The sequence below is a fragment of the Macaca nemestrina genome, chromosome 2 (assembly GCF_043159975.1).
Source record: "Macaca nemestrina isolate mMacNem1 chromosome 2, mMacNem.hap1, whole genome shotgun sequence".
In the NCBI taxonomy this organism is placed as follows: domain Eukaryota; kingdom Metazoa; phylum Chordata; class Mammalia; order Primates; family Cercopithecidae; genus Macaca; species Macaca nemestrina.
Window position 1 is genome coordinate 58294098 of NC_092126.1, and position 20358 is coordinate 58314455.

General features: G+C 39.3%; 1 protein-coding gene across 1 annotated transcript in view; it reads right to left on the reverse strand.

Annotated features, from left to right (window-relative positions):
* The window catches only part of LOC105488580 (phospholipase C eta 1), a 182573-nt gene that overhangs the window by 47395 nt on the left and 114820 nt on the right, over positions 1-20358 (reverse strand). The window contains exons 9-10 of the mRNA XM_071091121.1: positions 15525-15645; positions 10968-11139 (exon numbers count right to left, since the gene is read on the reverse strand). Coding sequence (XP_070947222.1) covers positions 10968-11139; positions 15525-15645 — 293 coding nt within the window. The remainder of the gene's footprint in view (positions 1-10967; positions 11140-15524; positions 15646-20358) is intronic.

The window sequence follows — 20358 nt, forward strand, 5'->3', positions numbered from 1 at the left end:
TTTTTAAAGAGCTCTTCCCACTTCGCTGCTTACTCTTCTCTCTCCTGCCATCTTATGAAGAAGGTGACTGCTTCCTCTTCACCTTCTGCCATGATTGTAAGTTTCATGAAGCCTCCTAGCCATGCTTCCTGCTAAGCCTGAAAAACTGTGAGTCAATTAAAACTCTTTCCTCTATAATTACCCAGTCTCAGGTATTTCTTTATAGCAGTGTGAAAACAGACTGATAGAGTAGATTGGTACTGCAGAGAGTTGGGTACTGCTATAAAGACACTTGAAAATGTGGAATTGACTTTGGAACTAGGTAACAGACGGAGGTTGGAACAGTTTGGAGGACTCAGAAGAAGATAGGAAGATGTGGGAAAGTTTGAAGCGTCCTAGAGACTTGTTGAATGGTTTTGACCAAAATGCTCATAGTGATGTGAACAATGAAGTCCAGGCTGAGGTGGTCTCATATGGAGATGAGGAACTTTTTGGGAACCGGAGCAAAGGTCACTCTTGCTATGCTTTAGCAAAGGTCACTCTTGCTATGCTTTAGCAAAGAGACTGGTGGTGCCCCTGCCCTAGAGATCTGTGAAACTTTGAACTTGAGAGAGATGATCTGAAATTGGAACTTATGTTTAAAAGGGAAGCACAGCATAAAAGTTTTGGAAAATTTGCAGCCTGGTGATGCGATAAAAAAAGAAAAATCCAGCTGGGCATGGTGGATCATGCCTGTAATCTCAGCACTTTGGCATGGCAAGGCGGGTGGATTACCTGAGGTCAGGAGTTTGAGACCAGCCTGACCAACATGGTGAAACCCCGTCTCTACTAAAAGTACAAAATTTGCCAGGCATGGCGGCACATGCCTGTAATCTCAGCTACTTGGGAGGTTGAGGCAGAAGAGTTGCTTGAACTCAGGAGGCGGAGGTTGTAGTGAGCTGAGATCATGCCATTGCACTCCAGCCTTGGCAACAAGAGCGAAACTCCATCTCAAAATAAAAAAAGAAAGAAAAGAAAAACCCATTTTCTGGGGAGAAATTCAAGCTGGCTACAGAAATTTGCATGAGTTAAAAGGAGCTGAATGTTAGTCACCAAGACAATGGGGTAAATGTCTACAGAACAAGTCAGTGACCTTCATGGCAGCCCCTCCCATCACAGACGGAGAGGCCTAGGTAGAAAAAATGGTTTCGTGGGCCAGGCCCAGGGCCCTGCTACTGCTCTGTGCAGCCTTGGGACTTGGCACCCTACATCCTAGCCATGATTAAAAGGGGCCAACATACAGCTCAGGCTATTGCTTCAAAGGGTGTAAGCTCCAAGACTTGGAAGTTTCCACATGGTGTTGGGCCTGCAGGTGCACAGAAGTCAAGAACTGAGGTTTGGGAACTTCTGCCTAGATTTCAGAGGATGTAGGGAAACACCTGGATGCCCAGGCAGAAGTATGCTGCAGGGGTGGAGCCCTGAAGGCAGCGTGGAAGAGAAATGTGGAGTTGGAGCCCCCACACAAAATTCCCACTGGACCACCGTCTAGCAAAGCTGTGAAAAGAGGGCCACCGTCCTCCAGACCCCATAATGACAGATCCACTGACAGCTTGCACTGTGTGCCTGGAAAGGCTGAAGACGCTCAATGCCAGCCTGTGAAATCAGGTGGGAGGGGTGTTGTACCCTGCAAAGCCACAAGAGTAGAGCCACCCAAGACCATAGGAGGCTACCTCTTGCATCAGTGTGACCTGGATCTGAGACATAGAATCAAAGGAGATTATATTGGAGCTTTAAGATTTAATGAGTGCCCTGTCGGATTTCGACTTGCATGGAGCCTGTAGCTCCTTTGTTTTGGCCGATTTCTCCCTTTTGGAATGGGAGCATTTATCCAATGCCTGTACCCCCATTGTATCTTTGAAGTAACTAACTTGCTCTTGATTTTACAGGCTCCTAGGCAGAAGGGACTTCCCTTGTCTCAGATGAGACTTTGGACTTGGACTTTTGGGTTAAGGCTGGAAAGAGTTAAGACTCTGGGGGACTGTTGGAAAGGCACGATTGTGTTTTGAAATGTGAGGACATGAGATTTGGGAGCGGCCAGGAGCAGAATGATATGGTTTGGCTGTGTTCCCACCCCAATATCATCTTGAATCATAATCCTCATAATACCCACATTTCTTGGGAGAGAGCTGGTGGGAGGTAATTGGATCATGGGGGCAGTTTCCCCATGCTGTTCTCATGATAGAGAGTTCTTATGAGATCTGATGGTTTTATAAGAGGCTCTTCTCCCTTCACTGTTCACCCTTCTGTCTCCTGCCACCTTGTGAAGAAGGTGCCTGCTTCCTCTTTGCCTTCTGCCATGATTGTAAGTTTCATGAGGCCACCTAGACAGGCTTCCTGTTAAGCCTGTGAAACTGCGAGTCAATTAAACCTCTTTCCTTTATAATTACTCTGTGTCAGGTATTTATTTATAGCAGTATGACAACAGACTAATAAAATGAGAGAAGGATTTGACCTTACCAAGAGCTGAAACAAATTTAGAAAGCTGAGCAAAATATAGAGGTAGAAGCGGCAGCAGGAAGAGACCTGTGGGTACTCCCAGTACCCAGGGAAACCACTTCTGACTTTGTCTCACGGGGGTCTTTGGGGAGGCTACCAGTGGAATTGGGGAAGGAATACAGGGAGAAGGAAACTTTGAGATGAACTTTGTAATAATTACAACCAAGCATAAACATGTATGGGGGCAGTGACAGGAGCTAACAGGAAGTGCAGATGTGAGCACAGAGGCCATGGCAGGTGGGGAGGGGTGGAGCCTGAAAGTCCTGCTTGCTTTCTCAGTGGGGAGGCTTGTAGCCTGGGGCAAGATCTCAGCTCTGCTCAGGAGCTGCCTGGATAAACTCCATGAGACTGGCCTTGCTGGCTGAGTGGGAACTAGGTGAGGCCTGTCACTGCCAGCTTTCCCCACTTCCCTGGTGACCTGTATGATGCAGCAGAGGCAGCCATAATCCCACTGGGAACATAACTCCACTGGACTGAGAACCACAGTCCTAGCCCCCACGGCAGCCACAGCAAGCCCTGCTCAAGGAGAGTCTGAGCTTAGACACACCTAACCCTGCATCCAACTGATGGTCTTTTTTTACCCACCCTGGTAGCTGAAGACAAAAGACATAATCCCTTGGGAGCCCTATGGCCCTGCCCATTGCCTGAGAAACCCAAATATGTATCCAGGTGACCTTAGGGCAAGCTTGTATCAGCTGATGATCTCTTAAAAGTGCCACCTCCTGGTTGGAGGACAACCAACCATTAGCACAACCAGCAGTCGAGAAAACCAGCACACTAAACAAAACTACAACCAAGGACCCTCACAGAGTCTCCTTCACTCCTCTGCTACCTCCACCAGAACACATGTCCATGGCTGAGAGGCCTGAAGACAGACCACATAACAGGACTCTTTGCAGACATTTCTGAGTACTAGGCTGGAGCCTGGTAGCCCTGCTGGGTGGCTAGACCCAGACGAGCAACAACAATCACTACAGTCCAGCAATCAGGAAGTCCCATGCCTAGAGGAAGTCGGAGGGCACCACATTAGAAGACCACCCTGTGGGACAGAAGAATCTGAACTGCAGCCTTTGAATCCCAGATCTTCCCTCTGACATAGTCTACCCAAATGAAAAGGAACCAGAAAAACAATTCTGGCAATATGAAAAAGCAAGGTTCTTTAACACCCTCAGAAGATCATAATATCTCACCAAGAAAGGATCCAAACCAGGAAGAAATCCCTGACTTGCCAGAAAAAGCATTCAGAAGTTTGATAATTAAGCTACTCAAGGATGCACCAGAGAAAGGTGAAAAACAATTTAAAGAAATTCAAAAGTAATGCAGACTATGGATGAAAAAAAAATCCAGAGAAATAGACAGCATCAGTACAAAACAATCACAACTTCTAAAAATAAAAGATATTCCTGGAGAAATGCAAAATACACTGGAAAGTTTCAACAAAAGAATCAAACAAGTAGAAGAAAGAACTTCAGAGCTTGAAGACAAGGCTTTTGAATTAAACCAATCTGACAAAGACAAAGAAAAAAGAATTTAAAAAATGAACAGAGCCTGGAAGAAGTTTGGGATTATGTTAAATGAACAAACCTAAGAATAATTGGTGTTCCCCGGGAAGAAGAGAAATCTCACAGTTTGGAAAACCTCTTTGAGGGAATAATTGAGGAAAATTTCCCTGTCTTTGCTAGACATCTAGACATCCAAATACAAGAAGCTCAAAGAACACCTAGAAAATTCATCACAAAAATATCATCACCTAGACACACAGTCATCAGGTTATCTAAAGTTAAAATGAAGGAAAGAATCTTAACAGCTGTGAGGCAAAGGCATTAGGTAATCTATAAAGAAAAACCTATAAGATTAAAAGTAGATTTCTCAGCCAAAATCCTACAGCTAGAAAGGAATGGGGTCCTATCTTTAGCCTCCTTAAAGAAAATAATTATCAGCCAAGAAATCTTGTATCCAGCAAAACTAAGCTTGATAAATAAAGGAAAGATAAAGTCCTTTTCAGACACACACAAAAATCCAATTTCAGATCATAAGCAACAAAAATGCTGAGAGAATTCACCACTACCAAGCCAGCCCTACAAAAAAAAAAAAAAAAAAAAAAAAAAAAGCTAAAAGTTCTTAATCTTGAAAGAAAACCTCAGAATACACCAAAATAAAACCTCCATAAAGCATAAGTCCCACAGGGCCTATAAAACAATAACACAATGAAAAAAAAAAATTCAGGCAAAAAAACTAGCAAAATGAATCAAATAGTACCTTATCTCTCAAAACAAATTTTGAATGTAGATGGTCTAAATGTTCCACTTAAAAGGCACAGAATGGCAGAATGAATAAGAATTCACCAACAAAATATCCGCTGTCTTCAAAAAACTCACATAAGATATAAGGACTCAGAAAGTAAAGGGGTAGAAGAAGATATTTCATGCAAATGGACAAAAAAAGTGGGCAGGAGCAGCTATCCTTTATCAGACAAAACAAACTTTAAAGCAACAGCAGTTAAAAAAGACAAAGAGGGACATTATACCATGATAAAAGAATTAGTCCAGCAGGAAAATATCACAATCCTAAATATATATTCACCTAACACTGGAGCTCCCAAATTTATAAAACAATTACTACTAGACCTAAGAAATAACATAGACGGCAACATAATAATAGTGAGAGACTGCAATACTCCACTAACAGCACTAGACAAGTCATCAAGACAGAAAGTCAATAAAGAAACAATGGACTTAAACTATACCCTAGAACAAATAGACTTAGCAGATATTTACAGAATATTCTACCCAACAACGGCAGAATATACATTCTATTCATTAGCACAGGAAACATTCTCCAAGACAGACCATATGACAGGCCACAAAACAAGTCTCAACAAATTTAAGAAAATCAAAATTATAGCAAGTACTCTCTAGGACCATGGTGGAATAAAATTGGAAATTGACTCCAAAAGGAACCCCCCAAAACAAGCAAATTACATAGAAATTAAATAATCTGCTCCTGAATAATTGTTAGATCAACAATGAAATCAAGATGGAAACTTAAAAGTTCCTTGAACTGAATAATAGTGACACAACCTTTTAAAATCTCGGGATATAGCAAAGTGATGCTAAGAGGAAAGTTCATAGCATTAAATGCCTACATCAAAAAGTCTGAAAGAGGACAAACAGACAATCTTAGGTCACACCTTAAGGAACTAGAGAAACAAAAACAAGCCAAACCCAAATTCAGCAGAAGAAAAGAAATAACAAAGATCAGAGCAGAACTAAATGAAATTGAAACAACAAAAAAAAATACAAAAGATAAATGAAACAAAAACCTGGTTCCTTGAAAAGATAAACAAAACTGATAGATCATTTGCAAGATTAACCAACAAAAGAAGAGAGAAGATCCAAATAAGCTCAGCTAGAAACAAAATGAGAGATACTACAACCGACATCACAGAAATACAAAAGATTATTCAAGGATACTATGAACACCTTTACATGAACAAACTAGAAAACCTAGAGGAGATGGATAAGTTCCTGGAAATATACAATCCTCCTAGGTTAAACCAGGAAGAAACAGAAACTCTGAACAAACCAACAACAAGCAATCCAACTGAAATGGTAATTTAAAAAATTGCCAACAATAACAAAAAAAAATGTCCAGGACCAGATGGATTCACAGCTTAATTCTATCAGACATTCAAAGAAGAAATGGTACCAAATCTATTGAAAATATTCCAAAAGATAAGGAGGAAAGAATCCCCCCTAAATCATGCTATGAAGCCAGTATCACCCTAACACCAAAACCAGAAAAGGACATAACAAAAAAAAGAAAACTACAGACCAATATCCCTGATGAACATAGATGCAAAAATCCTCAATAAAATACTAGCTAACTGAATCCAACAGCATATCAAAAACATAATCCGCCACGATCAAGTGGGTTTCACATGTACAAGTCAATAAATGTGATACACGATATAAACAAGAACAAAAATCCCATGATCTCAATAGATGCAGAAAAACATTTAACAAAATCCAGCATCTCTTTATGATCAAAACCCTCAGCAAAATCGGCACAGAAGGGACATATCTTAAGGTAATAAAAGCCATCTATGACAAACCCACAGCCAACATTATACTGAATAAGGAAAAGCATTCCCCCTGAGAACTAGAACAAGACAAGGATGCCCACTTTCACCACTTCTGTTCAACATAGTACTGGAAATCTTAGCCAAGGCAATCAGACAAGCAAAAGAAATAAAGGACTTCCAAATCTGTAAAGAGGAAGTCAAATTGTCACTGTTCGCTGATGATATGACTGTATACCTAGAAAACACTGAAGGCTCATCCAAAAAGCTCCTAGATCGATAAATGAATTCAGTAAAGTTTCAGGATACAAAATCAATGTACACAAATCAATAGCACTGCTATACACCAACAACAACCAAGTTCAACCCCTTTTACAATAGCTGCAAAAAATAAAATAAAATACTTAGGAATATACCTAACCAAAGAGGTGAAAGATATCTACAAGGAAAACTACAAAACAATGCTGAAAGAAATCACAGATGACACAAACAAATGGAAACACATTCCATGCTCATGGATGGGTAGAATCAATATTGTGAAAATAACCATACTGCCAAAAGCAATTTATAAATTCTATGTAATCACTATCAAAACACCATCACCATTCTTCACAGAACTAGAAAAAAAAATCCTAAAATTCATATGGAACTAAAAGAGGGCCTGCATACCCAAAGCAAGACTAAGCAAAAAAAACAAATTTGGAGGCATAACATTACCTGACTTCAAACTATACTATAAGACTATAGTCACCAAAACAGCATGGTACTGGTATAAAAATAGTCAGATAGACCAATGGAACAGAATAGAGAAAGAAAGCCAAATACTTACAGTGAACTGATCTTTGACAAAGCAAACAAAAACATAAAGTGGAGAAAGGATACCATATTCAACAAATAGTGCTGGAATATTGGCAAACCACATGTAGAAAAATGAAACTGGATCCTCATCTCTCACCTTATACAAAAATCAACTCAAGATGGATCTAAGACTTAAATATAAGACCTGAAACCATATACATTCTAAAAGTTAACATTGGAAAAACACTTCTAGACATTGGCTGAGGCAAAGACTTCATGACCAAGAACCCAAGAGTGAATGCAACAAAAACAAAGATAAATAGATGGGAATTAAATAAACTAAAAATCTTCTGCATAGCAAAAGAAATAATCAGCAGAGTAAACAGATAACTCATAGAGTGGGAGAGAATCTTCACAAACTATGTATCTGACAAAGGACTAATATCTACAATCTACAAGGAACTCAAACAAATCAGCAAGAAAAAGACAAATAATACCATCAAAAAGTAGGCTAGGGATATGAATAGACAATTCTCAAAAAAAGATATACAAATGGTCAACAAACATATGAAAAAATGCTCAACCTCACTAATAATCAGGGAAATGTAAATCAAAACCACAATGTGATACCACCTTACTCCTGCAAGAATGGCCATAATCAAAAAATCAAAAAATACTAGATGTTGGTGTAGATGTGGTGAAAACAGAACACTTTTACACTGCTGGAGGGAATGGAAACTAGTACAACCATTATGGAAAACAGTGTGGAGATTCCTTAAAGAACTAAAAGTAAATATTTTCCTCTTGGTAGATAGCACTCCTGAGTATCTACCAAGAGGCAAAGAAGTCTTTACATGAGAAAGACACTTGTACACACATGTTCTTAGCAGCACAATTCACAATTGCAAAAATATGGAACCAGCCCAAATGCCCATCAATCAACAAGTGGATAAAGAAAATGTGGTATACATATATACACCATGGAATACTACTCAGTCATAAAAAGAATGAAATAATGGCATTTGCAGCAACCTAGATGGAGCTGGAGGCCATTATTCCACGTGAAGTAACTCAGGAATGGAAAACAAAACATATGTTCTCACTTATAAGTGGGAGCTAAGCTATGAGGGCACAAGGGCACAAGGGCACAAGAATGATATAATGGACTTTGGGGACTCGGAGGGGAAGAGTGGGAGGGGGTGAGGGATAAAAGACAGCTCATTGGGTACAGTGTACACTGCTCAGGTGACAAGTGCACCAAAATCTCAGAAATCACCACTAAAAAACGTATCCATGTAACCAAACACTACCTGTTCCCACATAACCTATCGAAATAAATAAATATTTTTTAAAAAGTAAGAGACATGTGAGTTTCCTTTCACTTGGACACTTGGAGGCCATTGTAGGGTTATCAACTGGCCTAATTTCAATACTGTTATGTCTCAGGAAACTGGGAGAAATGAGGAGTGGGAGAGAGATGGGGAATCAGGAGCAGGGGAATCAGCTAATGGAGCAGTTAGCACACACATAACACTTATCAATTAAGTTTGCCATCTTATATAGGCAGGGATTATGGCTCCCCAAAACAATTACAATAGTGACATTAAAGATCACCGATCACAGATCACCATAACAGATACAATAATAATGAAAATGTTTTAAATAGAGCAAGAATTACCAAAATGTCACACAGAGACACAAAATGAGCCCATACTTTTGAAAAAACAGTGCCGAAAGACTTGCTTGACATAGAGTTGCCACAAACCTCCAATTTGTCACACACACACACACACACACACACACACACACAAAACATGGAGTGTCTGTGAAATGCAATAAAGTAAAATACAATAAAATGAACTTTGCCTGTATTTTATCAGAAAATTTACACATAATGTGTATGCATGCATGATTGGAACATATGTGTGTAAGAGTTGTAATAATAAACAACTTGTCAATCTCCAAGGCGGTAAGTAGTCACAGAAATCCTGCCTTTTCAATCAGAGATTGCTCTCATACTAAAGGAACACAAGAAATCAGTTGTCTTGTTTTCTTGTTTTTGCTTTAAATGGGGTTGTGCTGGTCCGCAGATCCAGGCAACTCCTTAAAGTCTAAACAAAACTGCTACCAGCAAATGGATCTCAGATGCTCTAGAAATACTTGCAGTTCACGTTGCTGCCACCCTTTCCCATGAGTGCCTCAAACTTTCTGCCTCTGATTCGTCCCTATGCCATAAGCCATGGGATATTCTGTGTCAAATAACTCAAAGCCCAGTTATGCAGAGGAGACTCAGTTAGTCCACATTAAACATCCAATGTAAGTTCCACTGTCCAAAAGAGAAAGATTTCAATCAAATGAATTTATTCTGCATTTAACGTCCTGACTGCTGACTAAAGAATATTTAGGAAGTAGAAACATTTACAAGGTTATAAAGATGATATTTCATTTGCTAACCCAGAAATCAATTTTTACTATAAAATTTTGCTTTAGCAAGACTTGGGCAAATTGGCCTTCATGTTATCTCTTGCATTATGTGCAGCTTTTATTCCAAATATTTTTATGCATATAAATGCCTAGCAACACCTTTTTGATGTATTCAGAATCTATAATTTCATTTAATTGGTAGAAAACAGGTTTTGACCAATTCTAAGAATGAATATGTCCCATCTTTTCCATGTGCTGCTCTCCCTTTAGTTGAGGTCCTGCCATGAAATTACATTGTCTCCTTGACTTTCCTACTCCTCCTATATGGTATTTGTTTCTCCATACACACCTCTTTTAAGTAAAATATAACCCAGTTTGAATCTTAATACCCTATTGCTTTTCTTTACATTTTTAATCACAAAATGATGTGGCCACCCAAGGTGGTTTTAGTACAAACACACAAAATTCACTGGAAATGAGTAAAACCGCAAAGTCAGTGATCTGAAAACTCAAAGAACTGTCTCTCTGGCTATTCCTTGCATGAATAATATTTATTGTAGTAAGCTTCCTCCCTCAGAAAATCTGTTTATGAAATGTCATTCTGTTCACATACTGCTCTTTCACATATACGTGAGTCCTGTGGGGCATGATGTCTGTGCCTATGTTCCTCTTTGACGTGAGCTCTTCTCACTTGCATAACCAAGACTGATCAACCATGAAGCCTTTTTTTTTTTTTTTTTTTTTTTTTGACAGATAGTTATTGGAGCTTGAAATGAGAAAAAAAAATCTAAAAGAACTTCTTTCAGATATGGATACAAGGAGCCTTCTCCTTTCCTGAACCTCATGCTCCTACACACACATTTCTCTCTAGTGTCAACTATTACAGACTAAAATATCAAACATTTGGCTTACAGTATTGATGTTTTCACTTCATAAGTACAAATCTCAGAATATGTGCTCAGTCAACAATAAGCTTCTTCTGAAGACACGACTATAAATACATTGGAATAAGGAGCATACATAGATCTAGACAATCCTTCATGTATTGATTCTAATTATTATTCCCCATTGAAACCAGTTTTCATTCTTTAAGGGAGGGCAGGCTTAGCTGATAATGAATGTCTTTTATTGCATTACTTGAAGTAATTACCTTCACTAGAATTTTGCCTTTCAAACTTTGAGGGCTTGGAAGCTGCTTGCACTCCCCTGTATCAACAGATGACAGGTCCAGTTTATCTCGAAATATTCCTTTCAGGTACTGAGCAATCTTCCTTTGCTGCTGGAGACTGCAGTGATTCTCGATAGACAATATAACCGGAAACCTGAGAAAAGAGCAACACATTCCAGAGGAGTCGGGTGCAGGCAACTCACAGGGATTTTTGAAAATGATTCAGTATTCATTGTGTTGTTACAATCCTAGTGACAGTATTTGCGATACTGCTGATGATTAAAATGCTTCTAAAATGAGAAAGATTAGAAATGCATTTAAAAAATTCCTCTGAGCAAATATACTTTGCTAAGCATAATGGCTGAACAAAATACCAGTCCACACGGGATGGCTTTTCTAATATTTTGCATCAGGAAAAAATGGTAGATATATTATGTTTCTTTTAAAAGAAGAGAAAATTTTAAAAGAGATGAGAAGTCTAAAGAAAGTAAACTCGGTCGGGCGCGGTGGCTCACGACTGTAATCCCAGCACTTTGGGAGGCTGAGTCGGGTGGATCACGAGGTCAGGAGATCGAGACCATCCTGGCTAATATGGTGAAACCCCGTCTCTACTAAAAATACAAAAAACTAGCCGGGTGAGGTGGCGGGCGCCTGTAGTCCCAGCTACTCAGGAGGCTGAGGCAGGAGAATGGCGTGAACCCAGTAGGCGGAGCTTGCAGTGAGCCGAGATCAGGCCACTGTGCTCCAGCCTGGGCAACAGAGTGAGACTCCGTCTCAAAAATAAAATAAAATAAAGTAAACTCATATAATGTAATTTTGCCTTATTTATTCAAAAGTCTAAAAGCATCTAGGAGACCACTGAATATCATTAAATGAAGTTATTGACTCTAAAATATATAATTAACTCCCACCTTGAAAATTATGATTGAGGATAAAATAACATAAGGGAATTCTGCATTTTATAGCATCCTACATCACACATTTCAAAATCGCTCTTATAGAATTATCTTTGTCAAAAAATAAAAATAAAAACCAGCCAAGCATTCATTCGACACTAGCACTCAGGTTTCTGCACAGAAAACATGAGATCCATGTAAGTAATTACCTAAAGAAGTTGGTGCCTAAGGCAGAAACGAAATCAGGGCTGATGACATGATTTCACTGCCCTCAACCTTATTTTTTCCTCAGAATAAGAAATTATTTCAAATTCAGGTTTATTGACTTTTTTCTAGTTTTCTGTTATATATCTTCAGACATAATAGGCAACATATTTAAATCACTTAATATATCAACATGTATCAATATTTAAATCACTTAATACATCAATGTGCAGAAAAACTTTTTCCAGGCTTTCATGACAAGCACAAGTTCCACAATACAGGCTATGACCTCCAGACCTACATTGTCTCCTCATTAGTAAAACCTGATGCTGTGGGTCATCTTACAGATGAGCCTTTGTGGCTGAGGTAGGTTTCCTTACTCGACTACAATCTGTTTGCTATTTGTTTCTTCGCATAGCTTTTACCCTAGAATGCTAGAAGAGAGAAAAGCAACAGCGACAACAAACTGACAACCCTGAGTTGTCCTGCAGTCACATCAGGGAGTTTTAACAAGGAATTTTCACTTTGTCAATTCATTTACAAAAAACCTATTAGTGGCAGGGAGTGGTGGCTCACGTCTGTAATCCCAGCACTTTGAGAGGCCAAAGCAGGCAGATCACTTGAGGCCAGGAGTTCGAGACCAGCCTGGGCAATATAGTGAAACCCTGTCTCTACTAAAAATACAAAAATTAGCCAGGCGCGGTGGCACGTGCCAGTAATCCCAGATACTCAGGAGGCTGAAGCACGAGAATCGCTCGAACCCCGGAGGCAGAGTTTGCAGCGAGCTGAGATCACACCACTGCACTCCAGCGTGGGCAACAGAGCAAGGCTGTCTCAAAAAAAAAAAAAAAAAAAAAAAAAAAAGCCTAATTAGCGTTTGATGATGTGTAAAGCTGTGCTTCTCAACAGGGAATGAGGCAATTATTCCCCCAACACAGAAGACACTTGTCAATATCTGGAGACATTTTTGGTGGTCACACATCAGGGGTGCTACTGGCACATAGTGAGTAGAAACTGAGGATGCTGCTTTCCACCCTACATTGCACAGGACAGCTCTCTACCAAAAAAAAAAAAAAAAAAAAAAAAAAAAAAAAAAAATTATCAGTACACAATGTCAATAGTGCCACGGTTGAGAAACCCTGATAGAAAGATGCAACCAAAATTAAGAAAGGAGAGGAAAAGGCTGAACTTTTAAAATGTACTAAACAAGCTTATTAACTGTTTTAATTTGAAGCGCTTTTCTTCTAAGGGTTCCCAAACTTGAAGTAAATTGTCAAATCACCAGAGGATCTTCCAAGATACATAGGTGGCAGGCCTCCTCAACACTCTACTTCATACATTGGGAAACGAAGAAAAAATTACTTCACTCACTTGGCTAGGACCTGTAGAAATCAGGGTTGTGAAGACCCATTAGAATGCAGTACTCAAGATTCTTCCACATGGGAGGCATCATAAACTAAATCTGCTATGCAGCAAGTGTGTCTCATTGGAAAAGCATTTTTAACCTCATGTTTAATTAATGAGAAGACCAAATATTAGAAATTTAAAGGCTACTAACTTCTAAGAAATTAATTTTACACAATTGTAATTTTAATTTGTTTCCTTTAATTCAAAAATCCTTTCTTGAACAGCTGGTATACTGAAGGTACCTGCTAGGCAACAAAAATGAATCCAAAATAATAAGACATTGCTCATATTTTCAGTGAGTTCACAGTCTTACAGATGTAAAAGAAGGCAAGGAACCAACCAATTGCAAGAGGGTGCTATGTGATATGACAGAAATATGTGCAGGGTGCTAAATACAGAGAAAATACGGAGAAAAAGAAGATTTAAATCAGCTGGTGGTATTAGTAAGTTGTCAGAGGGACAACACTTAAATGGCCTTGTAGAATAAGCAAGAATTAATCAGATAGACTAATAGGGAAGGATGTTCCAGGCAGACAGAACAGCATACATAAGAGTGGGGAAAGAGCCAGGCTCAATGGGGAAGCTGAAAGACAGTCATTGAAGGCAGAATCCTAAATCTCTGTGGTATAATGGTGGAAGATGATAGTGGAAGACAAGGGAGATGCCAGACCTTAAAGGACATGAAGACATGCCTGTGCATTGAGAGAGCTTCTGATGGGCTTCAAGACCAGAATTGAATCACCATGCTCATATTTCAGAAAGAAAACTATACCACCAGTGTGGAGGATGAACCAAAGGGGAAATAAAAATGAACAGGAGGCAATGGAGTCAAAAGATAACTTGGGAAGTAGAATTGCCAAGAATTGGTTGAGTCTAGAATGACTCCCAGTTTCTGGCTGAAGCCAGTGCTGCCCCTAACTATCAACAAGAGGAAATGGAGCGAGAAGCAAGAGGAGGTTTGGCAGACTGAGATGCTGAGTTCCCCTTGGGGAGTAAGCTCCTTAATGGCAGGAGTCTTATTTTCTGCTCACTGTTGTGGCTCCCCACACCTATGAGATACTCAGATGAATATTCACTGAGGATTTTTATTTTTCTTTTTCCGAGTTGGAGTCTCACTCTGTCACCCAGGTTGGAGTGCAGTGGTGCAATCTCAGCTCACTGCAACCTCTGCCTTCCGGGTTCAAGCAAATCTCATGCCTCAGCCTCCCAAGTAGCTGGGATTACAGAAGTGGACCACCACATCCACCTAATATTTGTATTTTTTTAGTAGAGACAGGGCTTTGCCATGTTGGGCAGGCTGGTCTCAAAACTCCTGGCCTCACATGATCCACCCTCCTCAGCCTCCCAAAGTGCTACAGGAGCCACCGCACCCGGCCTCACTGAGTATTTTTCGACATGGGTCTAGAACTTAGGGGAAAAGTTCTGGACATAGAATTTAATAAATTTCCAGAAAGTAGATCTAGGGCAACACCTTAGAAAACAGTTAACCATTAAAGGAGTAAGGAAATAGATTTATAGAAGACCACAGGACAAAAAAAAAGAGATTGAGAAGCAATGAGAGCAATGGAGGGGAGAATGATATAATGGAAGTCAAAAAAGACAAGGAAATATTCAACTTTGTCAAATGATAGGAGAGGGTCAAGTAACATAAGGACTCCAGACACCTCAGTGTATAGATAAGACATCCATCATGACCAAAACCCACTAATTATGTACATAGTAACCTATGTTTCCAGATTTTATGGACACTTGACATCCTGGATTTACAAATTTACAGGTCACTGTTTCCAAGAACGTCTTTAAGTAGGCATATTGAGAAAGAATGGGATAAGGAATCTATGCGGCATGAGAAAGTACAAACGTGAAGGCCGCATTATTTGTTCACGATGTTTTGCTGAGAAGGAAGGAGAAAACTAGGCTGGTAGAGGGCAGTGTAGAGTCCAAGGAACAGGATGTGGTTTTGTAGCTACGTTACATCAGGCAGCTCCATGCCGGAAGCTACCGCTTAGCTCGCGGGTGCTGCTGTACTCACTCATTCTTCACAAAGGCGTGCTTGTTGATGGTCTCCACAACATCTCTGAAGAGAATTTTTGAAGTGAGAGTGTAACCATGATGTACTACTGGCTCTCCATCCGGGCCATCCCAACAGTCAACTGCCAAAAACAGAACTTTATATCAACAACCCAAAGTCTCTGGTGTTTATTAATATTTCTGGAAATACCAGACACATATTATTTTAAGTCCATTATCTGAAATTATACCCATTTCAATCCTGACAAAGACATGACACAGATACAGAAATTGGTGTTCTGGCATATTTATCAGAACAAAGAATTAAAGACTTGCTTTTCCTCAAGACACAATGATTTGGTTTTGAGTGTGGTTAAAAAGATGTCATATTCTTAAACAGCTCAGAATTCACCAAAAACTCATTAGAAGTTAACTAAATCCAGTCAAGTGCGCCCAAGAATAGGGAGATTTCTTGAAAGGTCATTTATCCAATTTCACTTCTTCTTCTTCTTCTTCTTCTTCAGGTTATGAAGGTCTTTTAGAAAGTCACAGTGTCCTTCTCAAATTAATAATATAGTTTTCATTATTGTTCACTTAAGCTCACAATGTTTTCATTAGATTGATTTCCATTTCACTAATACTACAGGAGTTATAAAACAACATCGACTTCCTAAGTTTAAATCCTAGAGCCCTGCCAAGATTTATGTGAATTTGGGCAAATGACTTAATCATTTGAAGACTTGCTTTCCCCGTCTAGGAAAGGAGAGTAATAGCACTTATGTCATAAATTTGAGTGACAGTTAAGTACACATAAAGTAGCTTGTAACACTGCATGGCACATAGTAACTATGATTGTCATTGATACTATTAATATTGCTCTTTACCCACACAATCTCATTAGCTCTCAGCTGGAGAAAGATAGCAGGTTTTTCACCATCCCCCTCTGACTAAGAATTTGCTTTCTCTTGTTTTTATATTCTGCCCCCAGGCTAATTCCTCAAAACAGCACTTTCACCGCATTGCTCCTTTGCTCAAAAGTCTACGTGGTGCATAGCACAGCATTCAACACAGAGAAGTAGTCTGTAAATATATGCTAAACAGATTAATAAATATCTTACATCATACAGCAGCTCTTGCCTGCTTACCTCCAATGCCCCTGTCTCTTGTGCTAGAGATTGGCTAGTCATTCACTAGCCCTGTTTCTTCTTTTACCAAGGGAACACAGCTGGACTCTATTTCCTAGCCTTCCTTTGCAGGAGGATGTGGCCAGTGAAATGTGAGCAGAAAGTATGTGCACCACTTTCAGGTATGCTCGACAGAAACCTGCTGCCTTACATAATCATTCACCCTCTTTCCTCTTCTGCTGTGACTTCAGAAGCGGTGAAGATGGCACAGCCACGAGATGGAAAAAGACAAAACTGCTTGAGAGATTTGCCCACTAGGAACACCTATTTTGAACTTCACATAATCGAGAAATAAACTTCAGTTGTTTTAAGGCACAGACAATTTGAAGTTTAATTGTTAAAAGGACAATGTTGCCTTAATTATCATGCTAGCTCCTGTCTGATAATTCAGTCTTACCTTCTCCTACACCCAATCTCATAGGCTTGTTCTTCTGGTTAGGCGGCAAATTTTCTCACATACAGTCCCACCTCCATGCATCTTTGCTTCTTTCTTTTAAAGTCAAAGCAAAACAAGGATCCTCCACAGAACCTCACTAGTCCACAGGATCTCTCTCTTCCTTACAGCAAGAGGTCATCATCTCAAACACCACCAAGAGTTAATATAAATAAGTGCACCTAGCAGTTAATATAAATAAGTGCAGCAGCTCAATGGGAAATGTGTGCCTGCATGAGATAACTACTACTTACTGTCAATCATTACTAAGTGGGAATAAGAACCTTGGTTGCCAGATCTTCTGAGGAAACTAAAATGTCTAGATTTTATTGCTGTGTATTTTCCCAATTTTTAAATACTGGCAATTAATCCATTTTTAAAACTACAATATGGGTCAAACATAAACATTTCTGCAAGCTGAATTTGCATAATGGAGTGCCGATTGAAAGTCTGCCTTTAGAGTTCGAGACCAGCCTGGCCAACATGGTGAAACCCCTTCTCTACTAAAAATACAAAAAATTAGCTGGATGTAGTGGCAGATGCCTGTAATCCCAGCTACTCAGGAGGCTGAGGCAGGAGAATCGCTTGAACCTGGGAGGTGGAGATTGCCGTGAGTTGAGCTCATGCCATTGCACTCCAGCCTGGGCAACAAGAGCGAAATTCCATCTCAAAAAAAAAAACCGAAAAGAAAAGAAACTCTGCCTTTAATTAGGACCACACAGTTCCAAACTACATATGTTCTCTGTTTCAGTAGCACCTTCCCCTATATGTGTGCTTTGTGTATTACCCCAGGAGATGATATAAAACATGCAAAATGTTCACCATAATCATAATGTGATTGTAATGGTTAATTTTGCATGTCAGTGAGGCTTGGCTATGATGCTCAGTTATTTGGTCAAACACCAGTCTATATGTTCTGTGAAGACATTTAAAAAATAGGATTAACATTTAAATCAGCAGGCTTTGGGTAAAGCAGATTATGCTCCACAATGTGAGCGGGCCTCACTCAGTCAGTTGAGGGCCTAAAGAGCAAAGACTGAGGTTTCCCTTCAAGGATAAATTCTCAACACTGCAACACAGAAACTGCCTGAGTTCCATCGTCCTGCCCTTTGGAATCCATACTCAAAACTACAACATCAAGTCTAACCTAAGTTTCCAGCCTGCTGGCCGGCTCTGCAGATTTCAGATTTGCCAACACCCACAAGTATGAGAGTCAATTCCTTAAAAATCAACCAATGAATCTCAATCTCTTGCTTTCTCTACATATCTTACTGGTTCTGTTTCTCTGCAGAACCCCAAATAATACAGCTATCTATATGAATCCACTAAACATTGGCTGTTCAAATATCCCTATGGGAAAAAAATAGAAAAAATTAAAGAAGTAAAAACATTTACAGTTTATACCACAGGAATGCTAAAAACAATGTTTAAGGATAAGATGCTGTTAAGAAAACCAAAGGTTCTGAGATACTATCAGACAATGTCCACTGTTCCTTGGGGCCTGCAAATGAGGTCAAATATATCAACAACATCTTCTCACAAGAGAAGCGTCATCTGTATTTTTCCATGTACTTGACAGTCTTTAATTTGTCTCTGGAAATAATCATGGAAAAAAAATTAACAGATGTTTCAAATAATATACAATTTTAACAATGTTTACCCTGTTTTGTGGTCCCTTCTTGGATAAGAAAGGGCATAACAGGATTCTTCATAAAGGAACTAATAGCTTTTCCAAAAGAATGCAAAGGCGACAAAACAATACCTTGCCTGACTTGCTTACTATGTCCACATTAAAAATAGCTTCTAAAACTATATCAGTCATGAAAGAAGGCAGTCTTTGGCTAGTATTTACAACATAAGCAGAATATTCATAATTGAGGACAGGAGGTTGTCCTAATGTTCACTTTTTATATCTAATTCCATCACTTGTCTGTGAGATGAAGATAACAACATTCCCAAACGGTACTGGCATCTTTATATGTGGCCTTCATGGCCAGGTTCAAATGGCAGTGAAGTTTCCTGTAAGTGCTAATGTTGTAAATGGGAATGTTGGCAAGGTAGAAATCCTCTATCCAATTCCCCTGCTCATAAAAGAGCCAGGGCCCGTTTTTCAATCAGGTTACACACTATAGAACCCCAAAAGCAAAGCAACTCCGACAACGATTTGGCCATTCTGAAGGCCAAATAGCTAACACGACAGCTTTTCATAATGGAGCTTAAAGACGTTCCACCCTGATAGCACTCCCAGAGATAACTGGAGAAGTCATAAACCGATTACAACAGCGATGCAACACAGTCCCATAATGAGAATGAAAATCCCCTGGACAGAACATCCATATTTATTAAGCAACTCAGGCTGAAAATCAAGCAAATAAAAGGCCATGTAAAAATGTTATCAATTTGATTGCTAACAAGCCCACCTCACCAAAAAGACTTATTGCTCTTCCTCAAGACACTATGTACCTATCCTGACTGAGGACATTATTGCAGCTGAACTAATGGAGATGGAAAACATAACATTACCAAAATAGAAGCTTGAAAGTAGAGAGAGCCTGCAGGTCACAATAGTGTGAAAACACTGTATAGAATCATTCTTCTCCATCTCTCAAGTGCTACACTTGGCAAAAGCTGCTTCAGAAAACAGCTGTGGGACCTGAAATTTCCAATCCATGACTGGCTACATTCTATAAATTGGGTTCTTTAAATTCTAACTGCAGCTGTTTAAGAATAAAAAATACCTTCATCTGGCCACATGGTAGATAAAATGCCACTAGGTATACAAGAGTACCTCTTTATCCTCGGGAGATAAATTCTAAGGCTCCCAGTAGATGCCTGAAACTGCAGAGTACTAAACCCTCTCTCTCTCTCTCTCTCTCTATATATATATATATATACACACACACACACACACTCTTGTTTTTTTCCTATATATACATACCTAAAATAAAGTTTAGTTTATAGATTAGGTCAGTAAGAGATTAACAATAACTAATAGTAAAAGAGAACAATTATACTGCAATAAAAGTTATGTGAATGTGGTTTCTCTCTAAAGATATCTTATTTTACTGTATCACCTTTCCTCTTGTGGTGAAGAAGGGACAGAGTACGACAGTGTAAGATTTCATCACACTACTTAGAATGGTACACGACTTAAAATGTATATGTTGTTTCTCTTTGGAATTTCTATTTAATATTTTCAGGGTGCGGCTGACCATGGGTAACTGAAGCCATGGAAAGTG